At 40.6% G+C, this 20,287-nt stretch overlaps 2 protein-coding genes across 2 annotated transcripts; both read left to right on the top strand.

Moving 5' to 3' along the window:
* The first annotated feature begins 9,141 nt into the window (after positions 1-9,141).
* On the top strand, positions 9,142-11,289 carry LOC128216285 (transcription intermediary factor 1-alpha-like). The gene is made up of 2 exons (XM_052922851.1): positions 9,142-9,228; positions 10,471-11,289. Exon 2 carries the CDS (start codon positions 10,483-10,485, stop codon positions 11,287-11,289), a length of 807 nt encoding a protein of 268 aa, XP_052778811.1. The 5' UTR covers positions 9,142-9,228; positions 10,471-10,482.
* A 53-nt stretch (positions 11,290-11,342) lies between these two features.
* Positions 11,343-16,753, top strand: LOC128217330 (uncharacterized). The gene is made up of 3 exons (XM_052924417.1): positions 11,343-11,443; positions 11,749-11,865; positions 15,431-16,753. The coding sequence occupies exons 1-3, from the start codon at positions 11,401-11,403 to the stop codon at positions 16,291-16,293; spliced, it is 1,023 nt and encodes a 340-aa protein (XP_052780377.1). The 5' UTR covers positions 11,343-11,400; the 3' UTR covers positions 16,294-16,753.
* The last annotated feature ends 3,534 nt before the right edge of the window (positions 16,754-20,287 follow it).

Below are 20,287 nucleotides of genomic sequence, written 5' to 3'. Positions count from 1 at the left end.
TATTTTATATGATAGGCGGGAGCCGTACAACACATCCACCGGACCTTGGAGTGTTTTTTTCCTATCGAATGCGTCACAATTTAGATATAACAATGTTGACCATGTATTAAGAGGATAGAAATATATCAGTAATATAACTATTAAAGAACAAACACTTATTTGTTAAATACTTATTTCCTATGGATCAAACAAAGAAAAACGTTGGCATATTGTTTCATATTAATTATACGCCTTTTTTAAAACTGTGTGTATTATTGTCCTGGTGTCGTTTGCATCCCCTAGTAAAGCCCTGGTTTCGAAAAACCCACTGGTAATTGCCTTGGTTTCGGAGCATCCCCTATTTAATGTAATTGGGTTTAAGGATCCTCTTTGTATTATCCTGGTGTCAGATGATCCCTTATACAATGCCTTTGGGTCTGAGAATCCCCCTTTTATTGCCCTGGTGTACAAATATACCATTTGTAATGCCCTTGCGACAGTGCAACCTATGCATATTGCCCTCTGTATTGCCCTGTTGTCGGTGAATCACTGCGTATTGCCCTGGTGTCGGTGAATCACTGTGTATTGCCCTGGTGTCGGTGAATCACTATGTATTGCGCTGGTGTCTGTGAATCAATGTGTATTGCCCTGGTGTCGGCGAATCACTGTGTATTGCACTGGTGTAAGTGATTCACTATGTATTGGCCTGGTGTCGGTGATTCACTGTGTATTGCCCTGGTGTCTGTGAATCACTGTGTATTGCCCTGGTGTAGGTCAATTACTGTGTTTTGCCCTGGTGTCGGTGAATCACTATGAATTGCCTTGGTGTCGGAGAAACCCCTCTGTATTGCCCTTGTGTCGAAAACCCCTGTGTATTGCTCTGGTGTCATAGATTGCCTAAGTATTGCCCTCGTGTGGGAGAATCCCCGGTGTGTTGTCCTGGTGTCGGTAAATCATTGTGTATTGCCCTGATGTCGATGAATCACTGTGTATTGCCCTGGTGTAGGTTAATTACTGTGTTTTTCCCTGGTGTCGGTGAAACCCCTCCGTATTGCCCTTGTGTCGGAAACCCCCTGTATATTGCTCTGGTGTCGAAGATCGCCTAAGTATTGCCCTGGTGTCGGAGAATCCCCTGTGTATTGCCCTGATGTCGGTTAATCATTGTGTATTGCCCTTGAGTCCGAGAAACACTGTGTAATACCCTGGTGTCCAAAAATCACTGTTTATTTCCCTAGTTTCGATGAACCCCTTCCTTTTGCCCTGGTTTCGGTGAACCCTTGTGTATTACCCTGGTGTCGGAGAACCCCTGTGTAGTTCCCTAGTTTCGGTGAATCACTGTGTATTGCCCTGGTGTCGGTGAATCACTGTGTATTGCTCTGGTGTCGGTGAATTACTGTGTATTGCCCTTGTGTCGGTGAATCACTGTGTATTGGCCTCTTGTCGGTGAATCACTATGCATTGCCTTAAATCATTGTGTATAGCCCTGGTCCCTGAGAATCACTATGTATTGCCCTGGTGTCCATAAATCACTGTATATTTCCCTGGTGTCGGTGAATCCCTGTGTTTTGCCCATGTGTCGGTGTATCTCTGAGTATTGCTCTTGTGTACAAGTATCACTGTGTATTGCCCTGGTGTCGGAGAATCCTAGAGTATTACCCTGGTGTCCAAGAAATCACAATATATTGCTCAGGTGTCTGTTAATCACTGTGTATTGCCTTGGTGTCGGAGAACCCCTGTGTAATGCCCTGGTGTCGGAGAACGCCTGTCTATCGCCCTTGTGTTTGAGAACCCCTGTGTGTTGCCCTGGTGTCGGTGAATCCCTGTGTATTACCTTGGTGTCGGTGAATCACTGTGTTTTGCCCTGGTGTCGGATACGCCTGTCTATTGCCCTTGTGTTTGAGAACCCCTGTGTAATGCCCTGGTGTCGGAGAACCCCTGTGTATTGCCCTGGTGTCGGAGAACGCCTGTCTATTGCCCTTGTGTTGGAAAATTCCTGTGTATTGGCCTGGTGTCGGTGATTCCCTCTCTATTACCCTGTTGCCGGTTAATCCCTGTGTATTGCATTGGTGTCGGTGAATCACTGTGTATTGTCCTGGTGTCGGTGAATCACTATGTATTGCCCTGGTGTCTGTGAATCACTGTGTATTACCCTGGTGTCGGTGAATCACTGTGTATTGCCCTGGTGTCGGTGAATCACTGTGTATTGCACTGGTGTAAGTGATTCACTATGTATTGGCCTGGTGTCGGTGATTCACTGTGTATTGCCCTGGTGTCTGTGAATCACTGTGTATTGCCCTGGTGTAGGTCAATTACTGTGTTTTGCCCTGGTGTCGGTGAATCACTATGTATTGCCTTGGTGTCGGAGAAACCCCTCCGTATTGCCCTTGTGTCGGAAACCCCTGTGTATTGCTCTGGTGTCGTAGATCGCCTAAGTATTGCCCTGGTGTGGGAGAATCCCCGGTGTGTTGCCCTGGTGCCGGTAAATCATTGTGTATTGCCCTGGTGTCGGTGAATCACTGTGTATTGCCCTGGTGTAGGTTAATTACTGTGTTTTGCCCTTGTGTCGGTGAATCACTATGTATTGCCTTGGTGTCGGAGAAACCCCTCCTTATTGCCCTTGGGTCGGAAAACCCCTGTGTATTGCTCTGGTGGCGTAGATCGCCTAAATATTGCCCTGGTGTCGGAGAATCCCCTGTGTATTGCCCTGGTGTCGGTTAATCATTGTGTATTGCCCTGGAGACCGAGAAACACTGTGTATTACCCTGGTGTCCAAATATCACTGTATTTTTCCCTAGTTTCGGTGAACCCTTTCCTATTGCCCTGGTTTCGGTGAACCCCTGTGTATTACCCTGGTGTCGGAGAAATCCTGTGTATTGCCCTGGTTTCGGTGAATCCCCTGTGTATTGCCCTGGTGTCGGTGAATCACTGTGTATTGCCCTGGTGTCGGTGAATCAATGTGTATTGCCCTGGTGTCGTTGAATCACTGTGTATTGCCCTGGTGTCGTAGAATCAATGTGTATTGCCCTGGTGTCGGTGAATCACTGTGTATTACCCTTGTGTCGGTGAATCACTGTGGATTGCCCTGGTGTCGTAGAATCACTGTGTATTGCCCTGGTGTCGGTGAATGAATGTGTATTGCCTTGGTGTCGTTGAATCACTGTGTATTGCCCTGGTGTCGGTGGATCACTATGTATTGCCCTGGTGTCGGATAAACCCCATTGTGTATTGCGCTGGTGTCGGAGAACCCCTGTGTATTGCCCTGGTGTCGGTGAATCACTGTGTATTGCCCTGGTGTCGGTGAATCACTGTGTATTGCCCTGGTGTCGGTGAATCACAGTGTATTGCCCTGGTGTCGGTGAATCACTGTATATTTCCCTGGTGTCGGTGAATCACTGTGTATTGTCCTGGTGTCGGTGAATCACTGTGTATTGCACTGGTGTCTGTGAATCAATGTGTATTGCCCTGGTGTCGGTGAATCACTGTGTATTACCCTGGTGTCGGTGAATCCCTGTGGATTGCCCTGGTGTCGGTGAATCACAATGTATTGCCCTGGTGTCGGATAAACCCCATTGTGTATTGCGCTGGTGTCGGAGAACCCCTGTGTATTGCCCTGGTGTCGGTGAATCACTGTGTATTGCCCTGGTGTCGGTGAATCACTGTGTATTGCCCTGGTGTCGGTGAATCACTGTGTATTGCCCTGGTGTCGGTGAATCACTGTGTATTGCCCTGGTGTCGGTGAATCACTGTGTATTGCCCTGGTGTCGGTGAATCACTGTGTATTGCCCTGGTGTCGGTGAATCACTGTGTATTGCCCTGGTGTCGGTGATTCACTGTGTATTGCCCTTGTTTCACAGCATCCCCTTTGAAGTGCCATTGCGTCTGAGCATTCTCTTTATTTTCCCACTGGTGTAAGAGGATGTCCTATTCAATGCCCTTAGGTCTGAGAGTCCCCTTTTTATTGTATTGTCGTGGTGTATCCCGGTATATTGTACTGATGTCGGACAGTTCCCGGTATATTGTACTGATGTTGGAGAGTACCCTGTATATTGTCCTGGTGTCGGAGAGTCCCCTGTATATTGTACTGATGTTGGACAGTCCCCTGTATATTGTCCTGGTGTCGGACAGTCCCCGGTATATTGTACTGATGTCGGACAGTTCCCGGTATATTTTACTGATGTCGGAGAGTACCCTGTATATTGTCCTGGTGTCGGAGAGTTCCCGGTATATTGTCCTGGTGTCGGAGAGTTCCCGGTATATTGTACTGATATCAGAGAGTAGCCTGTATATTGTCCCCTGTGTAAAGCCCAGATGTCAGGTAATCTCGTGTGTTTTGCCCCCTGATGTAGGAGCATCCCCCTGCATGTACCCCCTTGTCGTGTTTCTTTAAGAATTCTTCATAAGCTTAAAACAAGGTGAAGCATGGCTTTATGCTGAATTTAAACGTAAACGTTTACATATACAATACAAATCAGCGAAAGATGGACATTTATTTACATAAACAGGCAGATCATTCAATATAGTATAATAGGCGGAATATTAGTTGAAGAAAATGACAGAACAGGACAAAATATACTTAAATATACAGTGAAACTGCGTTCCCTCGAACAAGCGGTGGCTCGAGAACCGGCGTTCCCTCGAGGTCGGAGCTTGGTCCCGAACTTTTTTCCTTCTATTTTCATATAAAATATACCCACGCTGCCTCGAAACCTAATTATGTCGAGCAGTCGAGCAATATCCTCGGTCCCAAGTACACAAATCGTGCACAAAACCTGATGGCTCCCTCGAGGACATAATTTCACACTTTTTCCCGAACGCGTGTTCCAAAATAAACAAACATTTGCTAGGTGTTAAAATTTTCGCATGTTGTAAACATTGCAATGACAGTTGAAAGGCAATTTGATAAGGTGTGAAAAACCGTTTTTCATTGTTAACGCATGACCGATATTTGTTGATATGGGCATTTGAGATGATAATTATGAGAAGTTACTGATAAGAAGTTAATTGTGAGAAATTTAAATGAGTAATAAAAATATGAATAAAACACTACCATATCAATTCAACATCGGATTGAACAGTTTCGCGAAACCGACATCTTGTCACAAGATGCGCCAATCAACAATCCTTGATTTTGCGAAACTTAAATCTGACTAATGCCACAATATGTACTGTGATACAAATGTTGCTTGTTACGAAAATGTGCTTTTTTGTTAAAATAAACATGTCTATTTATTCATTTATTGTTTTTTTTTCTTTTGCGTTTTACATTTAGTTTAAGACAAACTTTGAACATATTAGCGATTTCTACAACGCAACACATAATCGGTGTCTTGGTAAACAGTCTGTTTGACGACTTCAAACTTAAAATACACTGAAAGATATTTCATATCAAACTGGAAAATTGAAGATTGGGTCGTTCGAAACATCGGTTCCCTCGAGGTTTTGGCTCGGTCCCTGGCGACCTCGAGCGATCGCAGTTTTACTGTAGTTATTATTATAAAATAACTGCCGCTCTTGTGTGTAAGACCTCGGCCATCGGCTGAAATTGCGATACTACTCTATGTTTGTATGGCCACGATTATCGGGTGGAAAGTGTAAAACTGCCACATGTTTGTATGACCGCGATTATCGGGTGAAAGTATAAAACTGCCACTTTTTTTGTGTGTGGCCTCGGCAGTCGGTTTAAATTGCGAAACTTCCACCTGTTGGTGTGACCACGTCCATCGGGTGAGATTCAAACTACCACCTATATGTGTGACCTCGTCCATCGAAGGAGATGCAAACTTTCACCTGTGTTTATGACCTTGGCGACAATACTTTTATTATTATTATTAATCAAGGGGAAGTAAAGCAAAATAACATCATAACTTAGCCTTAACGGTTAGTTCCCTTCCATTCACAATCGGGAAGTTATAAACAGGAAGTTGTTAGTTTCGTTTTCAAAATGCTTGTCTATCCATGACTTATGTTCTGTTTTTTCAGACAAAATTCATTTGTGGGCGGCCATAGCGGACAATATTTGGTCAAAAGTACTTTATAAGCATCCTTTAAACCAACACATACCTGCTTAGGTCAAACAAATATTTGATTAGGATAAGGTATAAAAAACACTTTGTTTGGTAGGTATATATTCACCTTTTTTATTCAAATATACTTTTTTATGAATAAAAAAAGATTATTTTCTTGCAAATAGTGCTCTCTTTTACAAACGTCATCAATATATTGCTGTTGTTATGGAGCTTTAATATGTCATAAATTAATGACATTTAATTTTAGTTGGTCGACCGGGTCGGATTACCTAAACAAACATTTTCTTTATGATTTATCCTTCAATGTTGACACTTAAACTCGATATTTGACCTTCAAAACTCTGATAAAACGGATTGACCGTGTAGCTATGAAGTCGCTTAACTGTTGAAACTCGCCTCTTGTTAGTTAGATAACGTAGGCAAAACATAATTGCGGCCATGAATTTTTATAAATAATTTACCTCGCGTAACACATACGGTCTCCACGCTTCGCTGTTTTACAATAATTCCGATACTTAAAAAAAAATCATTTCAATAAGAAAACGTGGCATAAAATTTGTTTGAAATCATAAGGCGCTACCTTTCGTATGATCAATTTTAGTTATCACATAAAGTGAATGTAACCCTAACAACTAAATATTCTGACTATTGCATTTTTTCTTTGTAGAACTTCACAGTTCAGGAAATAATTGAAATTCGTTATTAAAGATTATTATATGTACGAACTTTTATTGAAGTGCGAATGTTAATATTAATACCAATTAGGTTGTCCGGTTAGCGCAGTGGTTGGTGCACTCGCTTCTCACATAGGCGACTATGTTTCGATTCCCGGCTTGGCCACATGCGAGTTTGGTTTGTGGTTACAAAGTCGTACAAGTAGGTTTCCTCCGATTTCCCCCACAACACCACACTCTCGCGCAACATCGTTCCGATCGTGATTAATATAAGTTGCAATTGCTTGTTTTACAATCGTTGTAAAATAAATAAGTTTCGATTAAACTAATGGTAATATTAATATGACTAACTTCTGTGTTAAATAATTTATAAACTAAAGCCGACCCTATCTAAACTTTTGTAAAAGCATTTGATAAACACACATTTCTTTTTAGGCTTAAGTTACGTTTAACAATGGCTTAGGTGAGATGTTTAATCGGATAATAGCTAATTCAGTTAATGTTTCTTGTTGTCATATACCCGGCTTTAAATAAAGAATAGTGTATTATGTAACTTGTATCTTGTGATAAGTATAAATATTAAAGATATCGGTCACCAATCGTCATGTCACATGTACCACTGTAGTGTGATAAATAAACAAGCATACCAGCATTAAAATCATATACGGCAGTAAGTTATTGCCTAAAGCGGTGTAGTTTCACTCATATCAATTTAAGTACACGCATATATTCAATGGTATTAAGAACAGTCAAAGAGAGTACACTAGCTCTAATGCTCTATGATATATATATTCAAAACATTCATCAATACCGGAAGGAACACTATTATTTACCAGGCCAAAATGGGAACCTAAAATCTAATACAGATTAGCATGCGTGTAAGTATTGAAAACATATATATACCAGTACTCGCATAAGAACTAAAAAAGACGGTTATTAGCATAAGTGCACACGCTAACCCTCTCACCGAACACTCGGACGTGTACACACACTGCTTCTCCCAAACACGCGTACGCGCATAAACTCTCCCTCTACGCAACACGCGTACGCGCACACGCATTCCATCTTCCCGATCACACGTACGCGTACAACAGTCCCTATCCCTCACACACGTACGCCTACACGCACTCAATCTCCCCGAACACCCGTACGTGCACACGCACTCCTTTTCCCCACACACACTAACAACCTCTACCCCAACACGCGTACGCGCAAATGCCTTCTATCTCCACCCACGTAAGTGCACACACACTTACTCTAACCCAACACACCTACGCATACACACACTCCCTCTCTCCAGACACATGTTCGCGCACATGTACTCCATCTTCACACACACACACACACACACAAGTAAGCGCACACACACTCCCTCTCCCCACGCACGTAAGCGCACATGAACTGCATCTCCACACACACACGCGTAATACATCACACGTTCGTGCGTACGCACTCCCTCTCCACACACACACACACACACACACACACACACACACACACACACACACACGAACACGCATATGCATTCAATTCCCCCCAAACACGTTCGCGCATACGCATTCTATTTCCACACAAACACGTGCGCACATACGCACTCCCTCTCCCCACACACGTACGCGCATACGCACTCCCTCTCCCCCAGACACGTTTGAGCACACAAATTCCCTCTATGCACACACTTGTACGTGCACACGCACTCCCCCTCCCCAAGCACGCAATTCCTCTCCGCACACACACGTACGCGCACCCACTCCCTCTCTACAAACAAACTTACGTACACTCGCGCTCAGTTTTCCCCACACACGTAAGCGCACACGCACTGCATCTCTACACACACACACACTCGTACACGGACACGCACTCCATTTCCACACACACTTACGCACACATGCATTCCATCGCTACATATACATGTAAGCGCACATGCACTCCATTTCGACACTCACATACAAAAACGTACGCGCACAAGCACCCAATCTCTACACACAAACAGACGCACATATGCACTCCATTTCCACACACACACACAACGCATTCTATTTCCACACAAACACGCATGCGCATACGCACTCCATCTCCGCGCACGCCCACACGTACCTCCTCTCCCAACACACACGTACGAACACAAGCTATACCTGCCCCCCCCCCCCACACACACACGTACGCGCACCCGCACTTCGTCTCCATAAACACATAGAGGCTCTGCCATTCAGTCAATATCCGGAACTATCATCTGTGTGTATTACTTCAGCCATCGGGTAAATATGTAAAACAATGTCCCCTGCCATCATGAATGTGCTAAACTGTCATTTATAAAAGGGAAGTAAAGCAAAGAACAACTTTACTTAGCTTAAGCGATAAGTCCCCTTTCAACACAATCATGAAACTATAAACAGAAAGATGTTCGTTTCGATTTCAAAAGGCTGGTCTATTCATCAACTGTGTTCTGTCTTTCAGACAAAATTGATTTGGCAGTCTGTCCAGACCGAACAAAATCTGTCGAAACAACGGGAATCGGTCAAAACAGAAAACAGTTTTCTCCATATTAGGTAAGTAGATATATACTCAGTAGTAAATCAATCGTATTTATCAGAATTATACAAAACGGTGACTGGATTTCCCTGTTAAATTCACTTTCAAGTTTATTGTTTAACAAAAAACATATAGATACTTTGTAATAAAGCGAGTGAGGAGAACTATATATAGCCTACCGTATCTTACGACCACCCAACAATCCAACCAATATTTGTATATTTTTACAAAAAGACATTTGACCTCCACCATTACTACCAAACTTAAATCAATACAGATCGACCATGCAGCTATGAAACCGTAAACGTATGAAAAATATTAGCGATATATTAGCCCTTTTTGGAAAATTGTGGCCACGTAGCTATAAACTAAAAATCCCTTTATAAAGGCTTAACTGTTTTAATGGTACACAACTCTGAGCCTTATTTGGTTTAATCAAGTAAGTCAAATAAGTTGAACATAATAAAGCATAACAATTGAAACATGTTTTAAATTTGAGAGAGAGAGAGAGAGAGAGAGAGAGAGAGAGAGAGAGGGTGAGAGAGAGGGGGTTTGGTGAGAGAGAATGGTGAGAGGGGCACAGAGAGATAAATAGAGAGAGAGAGAGAAGAAATAGGAGGTGAAGGACTGAGAGGGACGGAGAGGGGATGAGGATAGAGGCACAGATAGAAATAGAGAGTGGGGGGAAATGGGGGGTGGCGGTACAGAGGGGATGAGAGAGAGGGGGATAGGAGAGAGAATAAGAGAGAAAGAGAAAGGGAGAAAAAGAGAGGGAATAGGGAGAGGGACACAGAAAGATACATAGAAAGAGAGAAAGGGAGAGAAAGAGAGGGAATAGGGAGAGGGACACAGAGAGATAAATAGAAAGAGAGAGACGGGATAAAGGGGGTGGGGGGGTTGCGGTTCAGATAGTGAAAAAGATGTAGAGAGTGATAGGATGAAATGAGATGGGGTGAAAGAGATGGGAGAGAGAGAGAGAGAGAGAGAGAGAGAGAGAGAGAGAGAGAGAGAGAGAGAGAGAGAGAGAGAGAGAGAGAGAGAGAGAGAGAGTGAGAGAGAGAGAGAGAGGTGGGGGAGGGGAGTGAAAGAGAGGGAGAGAGCGAGGGAGAGAGAGAAAACAGAGGGGAGAGGGGATGGGGATAGAGAGAGAGAGAGAGAGACAGAGGGATAGAGAGAGATGGAGAGGTGGAAATTATGGAATCAATATTTCTTTTTCCGTATTAACAAATTCATGGTTCTTATATTTATAAACATTTAAGGCACTCGAAAGGATGGATGCAGTTCCCGGACGAAAGGCACAAATGGCATCTGGATCGGCGCCTGACCTCACCTACTGCCAGCCATGCGCGGAGGACGGCAAGAAAATCCTCCCTGAGGCCTTCTGTCCCGTCTGTAAGGAGTTCTTGTGTTCTAACTGTGCCCGAGTACACCGAAACCAGAAAATAACCAAAAGTCACGCCCTCCAGGACAAGGACAGTATGCCTTCCTCATTCCGCGAAGAGAGTGAAGATGAAAAGTTTACAGAAACATGTCAGCGTCATGCTCAAGAGTTCATAAAATATTACTGTCTTAATCATGAGACACTTCTGTGTGGAGACTGCTTGGCTGAAAAAGCTCATCGCTCATGCAATATTGAAAGGATTTCTCAAGTTGCAAAACGGTACAAGGAGGGTGCAGAATACAACAGCCTGAAAACAGGACTTGTCCAGACGGCCACTGACATTGGCAAACTATCACACAACATACAGGTGATCATGAAATCAGTTGACGAAGAAAGCCTTACCAATATCAATGAGCTTCGCAAATTTAGGACTGAAATTAACCAGTACCTGGATAAAAGGGAAAATGAACTCTTGGCAGACATTGATCAGAAGAAACGAACATCTAAGACACTGCTAGATGAACTGAAATCAAAATGCACAAACATGAAATCATCCATTGAGAAACTTAAGTCGGAGTTACAAGCACAGGACGACAATAGCAACCAGCTATTAATAGTAGGAAAACGAGCTATAAAAGAGCTGGCAGGTCTCCAGGCAGCCCTGGAAGATGTGAGCCGGAGGAATGAAGTTCCCTGATACAAGTTTCACAGGGACCCCGAAACTGAGAAGATAATAGCTTCAACGTCGGCGTTAGGACAGCAACACCGACAACAACAAACGAAGCAGGAACAACGGCAACAGGAGACGATGCAACAACACCAAAAACAGATGAAAGCTGTATCACAAAAAGGTTTGGGTACAACCAATGACTAATTTGACATTTCCTAAGTAATGCAGTTGATTAGTCTGTTTTCAAAAGACTGTTGACTTCGCATTAGTTAACCAGGCACGTTAACGTTACGTTAAAAACCATGGTGTAAAGTTCATCAAGTGCTTTACAAAAATGACATAATGAAATATTGTGGACAAATAATATTTCGCAACTAAAATTGAGATACCAATAAACTTAAGGCATCTATTTTGAATGATATATACTTTATTGTTAAGGTAAAATAATAAGTGTATATTCTTTAGCTGTACCAATCATAATTCCAGGCGAATCAACTGCTGCTGCAGGGCAGCAAGAACAACAACAACAGAAGGAGCAACAACCACGGCAACTCGAGACTATGCAGCAACAACAAAAACACATGCAAGAGTTATCACCAAAAGGTTTGTGTACAACCACAGATAAATTTGACATTGCCCTATGTAGTACAGTCTGTTTTCAAAAGCCTTTTAATGTCGCTCAAGATAACCAGGCACGTTGACGCTGAGTTAAAAAAATATGTTGTAAAGTACTAAACAAAAGCAAAATAATTAAATACTACGACAAATAATATTGCGCAAATAAATAACGATCCAAATAAACTTAAGGCATATATTTTATGCTGTAAACCATATTTTGGGGGAATTACAATACGGTATTTATACGGTATTCCACTTCTGTCAGTACAACATGGCTGTATTCTACTCTGCTGACGTCAGATCACAAAAATGCATTCGGAACTCCTCGGCCATTTTCATCGAAAACAACCTCGGATGTATATCGACTGTAAACATACTCAAAATTGGAATGTTTGCTGCAAGTAGATCGAGTAGTTATTTAATTTAGCAGTTAATGACTTAAGACTCTTGGGAATCTTTACTTTGTTTGCAATAATACACTTCACTGGCAATCAATTTAAACTTAGATAATTGATAAAACTCTGAATCACAGAATTTCATTGATTATTTAATTAAAAAATACGAACTTCTTCTACTGATATACCAGCATACATCCGAGGTTGTTTTCAGGGGGAAAAACGAGGATCTCCAAATGAAAGAAATATGAGAATGTTGAAATGACGTCATTAAACACAATATTGCGTAATTAAAATTGCATTTATAATGAAAACATGTGACATTTAGGCAGGAATATAATTAATAAAAGGCTAACTTATATTTCTCTTTTATCCGGAATATCGTATTCAGTGTGTGCATACCACATGATAAATTACGTCATATATGCTACGTCGGAAGGCAACATTTTGCTTAAAATAAAGAATACAATCAAAGATAACTTTTATTTTACTACACCATTATAAGTAAAACAAAGGGCAGTATGTGCCGCTTAAAGAGCCCCGCCTTCATTTTAATACCGAAGTTTGATAGGGTGATTAGTTTCATTCAGTTTCACAATACGGCCGTCTGACGGAGCGCTGGCGAAACATGAATATCACTTCTTGTTTGTGATTTTATGTTCTATGTCTTTGGCGTTAACACAGTGCCAGTAAACCGGATTTATGTTTAAACTTTTTGCTACTGAGCTTGTTTCTGTAGCTTTTTACTAGTGTGTGTTTGTGCATTTCTTGTGTTACAGTGTATGTACTCTTAAAGTAACTTCTCGAAATTGTTATTATATTTTACTTAGAACTGAATCTGTGTGTATGTATTGATTAAAACGTTATGTGAATATAGGAAATGAGAACAAAATGACATCATTTTCAAATCAGCCTTACAATTTTTACAAAGCATAGACTGGTTATCTACAAGAACAAATAACTTTTTTAACAAGTTTAATTGATCATTCCAAACATCTCTTCAGGTTCATCGGCTGTTAGTTTTTGTTCAATATTTAAATATTTATCTACGGTGTTTCGTTACTAGCGCAGGTCTTGGTGTAAATACAAACTTTGTTCGTTTGAAACATCAAAAGAAATATTTTACATTATCACACTTTTTAAGATGGTACAAACATCGATGACATCATAGGCGGCAGTATTTGTATGTGATATTTTGGTATATATCAGGCTTTTTTCTATAGTACCAACGGGTCCGACTATCGGACTCATTCCCAAAGCTAAATTAACAATATTTTTCTCGCTCTTTAGAAAAAAATCCAAATCAATCTAAAAAAGCAATAAAAATCAATGAATTATGAAAGTCTTTTACCTGAACTGGTTCATTTAACATCCTCAGACATTATCAGAAGATCTCTGTGTTACATCAATGGCGATATTTTAAGTCAGAAATTGTTTGATATAGTTGGTTCCTTTGTTACATAGCTGCTATCATTGGAGACAAAATCAGTCAGAGATTGTTTGAGATGTTTATATTATTAGAAGGTCTCTCTGTGATATTGTTTCTGTCATAGGCGACAGTATAAGTCAGAGATTGCTTGATATATTTATTAGACAGTCTCTGTGTTACACCATTGCTATCATAGGCGGCAGTACTAGTTAAAGATTGTTTGAGATATAAATCTACTATTAGAAGGTCTCTCTGTTATATTGTTGCTGTCATAGGCGACAGTATAAGTCAGAGATTGCTTGATATATTTATTAGACAGTCTCTGTGTTACACCATTGCTATCATAGGCGGCAGTACTAGTTAAAGATTGTTTGAGATATAAATCTACTATTAGAAGGTCTCTCTGTTATATTGTTGCTGTCATAGGCGACAGTATAAGTCAGAGATTGCTTGATATATTTATTAGACAGTCTCTGTGTTACACCATTGCTATCATAGGCGGCAGTACTAGTTAAAGATTGTTTGAGATATAAATCTACTATTAGAAGGTCTCACTGTTATATTGTTGTTGTCATAGGCGACAGTATAAGTCAGAGATTGCTTGATATATTTATTAGACAGTCTCTGTGTTACACCATTGCTATCATAGGCGGCAGTACTAGTTAAAGATTGTTTATATATATTTATATAAATTGTGGTAAGAAGGTCCTGTATTATATCATATCTAGCACAGGCGCCAGTTTCAGTCAGAGGTTGTTAAGTAATTTATATATTATTATGAACATATTAGCGTTTACCTATGTTACACCGTATATTTCCCTTGCTGATACTGCTACCTATGGTTACACCGTATATTTCTCTGGCTGATACTGCTACCTATGGTTAAACCGTATATATCCCCTGCTGATACTGCTACGTACGGTTACACCGTACATTTCTCTGTCTTATACTGCTAATTATGGTTACATCGTATACTCCTCTGGCCAATACTGCTACCTATGGTTACACCGTATAATTCTCTGGCTTATACTGCTAATTATGGTTACATCGTATACTCCTCTGGCTGATACTGCTACCTATGGTTACACTGTATACACCTCATTCGGATACTGCCCTCTATGCATACAACGTATACATACTATATACAACGTATTCTTCTCCGATTGAAACTGTCCCCTTTTGCTACAACGTATATTCTTTGACTGATACTGCCCCAAGGGTTGCCCAGCATACCTCTTCCAGATACTGCCCCCTATGGTTATACTGTATACGTCTCGGACTTAAATTGCCCCCTATGGTTACATAATATATGTATGACTGATACTGATATTTCCTGTAATTGTCTTTTTATTTCATTCAGAAAGTGTGATTAAATACATATTCATGTTCCAAATAGAGGCTTAATCTTGATATTCTTTAAAGTATAATTCTAAAACATTTGAGTGAACAACATTTTTATCACCAAAACTAAGTTTCAAATATATGTTTATACAATTTAATTATAGATTTGCAAACAGTCCAAGAAAATGTATTTTAAAGCTTCAAATATCTCTTTGTGTACATGCCCAGTTTTTATATTGTTTCATACATGCACATTCCATCAAGGTCATAAGCACATCTTTAGATACATGCGTTTACTATGAACATATCTTCGTTTGTTAAATGTTAAATACAAGCGAAGCGGACATGAATAAACACTATTTTAAGTTTTATTTCGATATTTCAGCTTTAAACCAGTGCCGAGCAGACCTAAGCCAATCCCAGTTTAGCAAGCTGCCTTACATTCCAGTGAAGACGGCAGCCGACACCAGTGAATGCTTCCTGGCCAGTATGGCCCTCCTGTCCAGAGACAGGCTCCTACTGGCTGACTGCCGCAATTGCTCAGTAAAGCTCATGGACACCACTACTAACAATATGATGTCTCAGGTGAAACTGCCAGGTGAGCCATGGGGCATGTGTCTCCTGCCCGGGGACAGAGCAGCCGTCACTCTACCTTGGGTGAAGAAGATACAATTCGTATCTACTCAGGGAAATATCACACTTCAGGAAGTTGTTAATGTAGATGGACAATGTCATGGAATAGATTTCTTCTGTGATGACAACCTGATAGTGTCCTCTACCAACCCAGCCAAGGTTGTGTTGATTCACATAAAGGGAAAGGTGAAGAAGAGTGTGGACAAAGACAGCAGTGGAAAACCTTTGTTTCAGAAACCCGAGTATCTGACAGTGACTAGAGAGAGTCAGACTCCACCGGTCATATATGTCTCGGACATAGACACCAACACCATTATCAAGCTGAACATCTCACTAGAGGTCCTCCAGTCGTACCAAGACCCGATACTGAAATACCCACGTTGTCTGGCAGCCGTGGGGGACAACCAGCTGCTCGTGTGTGGGAGTGACAGTGACAACATCCTGTTACTGGACACGCTCACTGGCAAGATAACCCAACTGCTGGGAGAGGAAGAGGAGATAGAGATGCCACAAAGCGTGACTTACTGTTCACTGAAGAAGATGTTGTTTGTCACCTGCTGGCACTATGGCAGATGTTATTCGGATAATATCGTAAAAGTATTCTACTCAGTATAGATCAAGTCTACCAATTAATATGAGTGAAATCTGTATCAGGTGTGAAGTAATTGTAATGTTTAAGAATAATTTTAATATAAAGTATCATACTGACAATACGCTTATACAATGCTTTATTTCACATATCGAGCGATTCAATTACTGTGAGAGTGTTTGACGGAAACTTGACTTTTAAATTATTTTGAATTCTAACAGTTATCATTAGTGACAAGTAGTGTAGTAATGTGTTATCAGAGAATAATATACGAGTTTGAGAATGTGTATTATTAATTGAAATGTTTGTAGCTGATTGTGTATGAAATATACCAAAAAGTTGGTTTCTTACTTGTGAATGTTTAATTAAACAATGTAATTGTGTAATAGAATGATTCAGAATATAGATTACAGAGTTGTAGACACGATGTGTCTTTTTCATACAGTTTGTAGTTAGTAAATACGATGTTTAAGTGTTTATATTAAAATTAAATTAAAAACATACAAGTTCGTATCTTTATGCATGTTTATTGAATGAATAATTCTATAGACATTGACATCTGAAATGAGTTATCGTATTATTAGTTTACTGTTTGAAACCTTAATTACAGCAAAGGATACAATCAAAGTACAGTCGAATCCCGTTGGCTCGAACTCGCTTGGCTCGAATTCCTTGTTAGCTCGAACTGATGTAAACGACCGATTTCATTATACTGAAGATAAGCATTCCCGCTTGGCTCGAATTTTCGAGGCTCGAGGTATTTTCGACGGTCCCTGTGAGTTCGAGCCAACGGGGTTTGACTGTATATAAAGAACATCTGGTCTTATTAGGCAGCATTATTAATGTGAAAATCCCCCGCTGGCAAGGCCCAAATATTTTTAGAAAATCGATAACTCGACCACTCGAACTGATTCTCAAGTTTCGGGATATCCGAACCTTTCTTAAATTAATTGAAAGCTTCGCGTGATAATATCAATCAACCAATCTCACAACAGCCTTTAGCTGATTTGTAACGGGTGTGGAAATCGTTGAATTCAAAGACAATTTGTTTAGTATATATCAACATATGTTTAAGAGGTGTAGCTGTCATAGTTTAATACTCCTGATGATAGCAAACACTTAAATTCGTATGAACATAAATCCGAAGAAGTGCATTCTCCAAACCATGCACAAGTCCTTTAAAAAACAACTGTTATTGTGTGTCCTGCGTATCATAACGGGCATTGACCGGCATGGAAGACATTACCTATGTCCAATTGACGTTCAACATAAAATATATTTCATTTTGTTTGTAAATTGCAAGAGAGAAGTGTCAGATTCCCCCCCCCCCCCCATTTTTTCTAAAACACCTTCTACACTTCGGTAAGTGCAAAAAGATGTTATCTAGCACCATACGATTTTTCACATTGACAGATACATTTGGCGCATCTCGACCACCGATATTTCATCATAAAGTAAAAGAAATTGGTTTAGAGGTGCCTAAATTAAATTATATAGCGATAACATTACCAAGTTTAAAAACGTGGGTAAATTATCTAGATTGCGGAAGATAAGATGTGTGTCTTTGGATAATTGTGCGTTTCTTTACGCCCATCGACTGACATTTAATAGGGTGAACATTTCTTCGTTAAATGCCTGGCACTTCCTATATTTTTGTGTACTATTTTCTAGTCTGAAATTCAGCCTTTCGAGTTATGCAATAAAATATATGAATTTTCAGGGTAAGTTTTATTTAATTTAATTTAGCAATTGATTGAAAACAATGCGTTCAAAATGTATTTTTAACGTTGAATTCGATACGCTTATTCGGCCTTTGCCACCGATTTAATATTTTAATGTTGCGGTGTCAACTGAAAATAAATCATTTTCATTTTGAGGTTTTTATTGATTATTGATCACATATCTAAATCTCTTTCAATTTGTATCTGCCGCTTTACATTGATTGATTTGGTTTTGTGAAAACATTGCTCTGCGACCAATGCAAGATTTCGGTGTAGCTCGAAAACACTGCCGGACCAACCCCTGTGACTCGCGCACATATTCGCACATCTGCGAACTCGCTTTATCGCACATGGAAATGCACGCAACATGTAATGGCGTCAGCGATAAAGCCATTCTCAATCATTTGGATTTAGCTTGATGTTATCTAACTGACTCAAAAAATGTAACTCCATTAGCTTAAAAAATGTGTAATTGAAAGGGACTCGTTCATGTGAACCGTCTCAATAAAACCGGTAAAGGCGTCATACCCGCAGGTGGCCGTATTCTGACATCCATCAAATAGCTTACCGGAATCACGATACATAGAGAGCAAATGTTTTATTACAAGACACTGGTTGAGTCTACGGTCGTGTTTACTGGCCTGTCTTAATTTTCCGAGTGGTTGAACGAATTTAACCACCCCGTCCTAATAGCAAACGATGCAGTTTTCGACACAAGAGTAAAAATAAATAAATGTCTGCGCTTTAGTTTAATCTGTCTTGGCATCCTCGGCAACCCAGCGCATCGTAACATATATGATACCCTGGACAAATCAGCTGTAAAAATCTCGTACTCATGGATAATTTATAAGGCGAAATCCAGCAGCTTGATAAGTCGCCTGAGACACATCTCATGCGTTGCGGAAATGGCCAAAAAGTTAAGGATGTAATCTCGGTTCAAAATAATCCAAAGAGATCACGGCTCACAAATCGTTTTAGGCAGGATATTGTTAAATATGCTGATAGCTCTTCACAAGAGATTGTTTGAGATGTATTTGTACGATTTGAAGTATGAAGGTCCCTGTTTTATTTCATTGCTTGCGGCAGTATCACTCAGAGGTTGTTAAGCATTTTATATCTATATTTATTAACATATAAGCGTTTTTTTTTATTTACCATAGCTGTTTTTTCATAATTAACTATTATGCACAAAGCCTCATTGTTTAGTTCCCTGGCTGATACTGCTCCCCTAAGGTTACACCGAACACTTCCCTGGCTGATACTGTTCCCTATGGTTACACCAAATACTTCCCTGGCTGATACTGCCACCTAATGTCACACTGAATACTTCCCTGGCTAAAACTGCCCCCTATTGATACACCGTATACTTCCCATGCTGATACTGCCCCAATGCTTACACCAAATACCTCGCTGACTGATACTGTTCCCTTTGGTCAAATGAATACTTCTCTGACTGATACTGCCCCTATGGTTACACCGTATACTTTTTCTGACTGATACTGTTCCTATGGTTACACCGTATACTGCCCTGGCTGATACAATGCCATATGATTACACCATATACTTCTCTGATTGATACTGACCACTATAGTTACACCGTATACTTCTATGAATGATACTGCCCACTATGGTTACACCATATACTTCCATGGCTGAAACTGCCTACTGCTTCACTATGGTTACACCATGTACTTCTCTGACTGGTACTGGCCTCTATGGTTACACCATGTACTTCTTTGACTGAGACTGTCCCCTATGATTAAAACGTATTATTCACTGGCTGTAACTGCCCCCCTATTGTTACACCGTATACTTCTCTGTATTATACTTCCCTATGGTTACACCGTATACTTCTCTACGCTTATACTTCCCCTATGGTTACACCGTATACTTCTCTGGCTTATACTGCCCCGTATGGTTATATTGTATATTTCTCTGGCTAGTTCTGCCCCCTATGGTTACACCATATTCTACTCTTGCTAAAAATGCCCCCTACGGCTACATCGTTTACTTCTCTGGCTTATACTGCCCCCTATGGTTATATTGTATATTTCTCTGGCTAGTGCTGCCCCCTATGGTTACCCCATATTCTACTCTGGCTGATAATGCCCCCTATGGCTACATCGTTTACTTCTCTGGCTTATACTGCCCCGTATGGTTGTATTGTATATTTCTCTGGTTAGTGCTGCCCCCTATGGTTACACCATATTCCACTCTGGCTGATAATGCCCCCTAAGCTACATCGTTTACTTCTCTGGCTTATACTGCCCCGTATGGTTGTATTGTATATTTCTCTGGT

Source organism: Mya arenaria, chromosome 14 (genome assembly GCF_026914265.1).
Source record: "Mya arenaria isolate MELC-2E11 chromosome 14, ASM2691426v1".
NCBI lineage: Eukaryota > Metazoa > Mollusca > Bivalvia > Myida > Myidae > Mya > Mya arenaria.
This window is presented reverse-complemented; position numbering and strand designations above follow the sequence as displayed.

Coding starts and splice junctions, on each gene's coding strand:
- LOC128216285 (XM_052922851.1), top strand. CDS start 10,483: ATGGATGCAGTTCCCGGACGAAAGGCACAAATGGCATCTGGATCGGCG.
- LOC128217330 (XM_052924417.1), top strand. CDS start 11,401: ATGCAACAACACCAAAAACAGATGAAAGCTGTATCACAAAAAG. Junction 11,444..11,748: donor GAAAGCTGTATCACAAAAAG/GTTTGGGTACAA, acceptor TCATAATTCCAG/GCGAATCAACTGCTGCTGCA. Junction 11,866..15,430: donor GCAAGAGTTATCACCAAAAG/GTTTGTGTACAA, acceptor TCGATATTTCAG/CTTTAAACCAGTGCCGAGCA.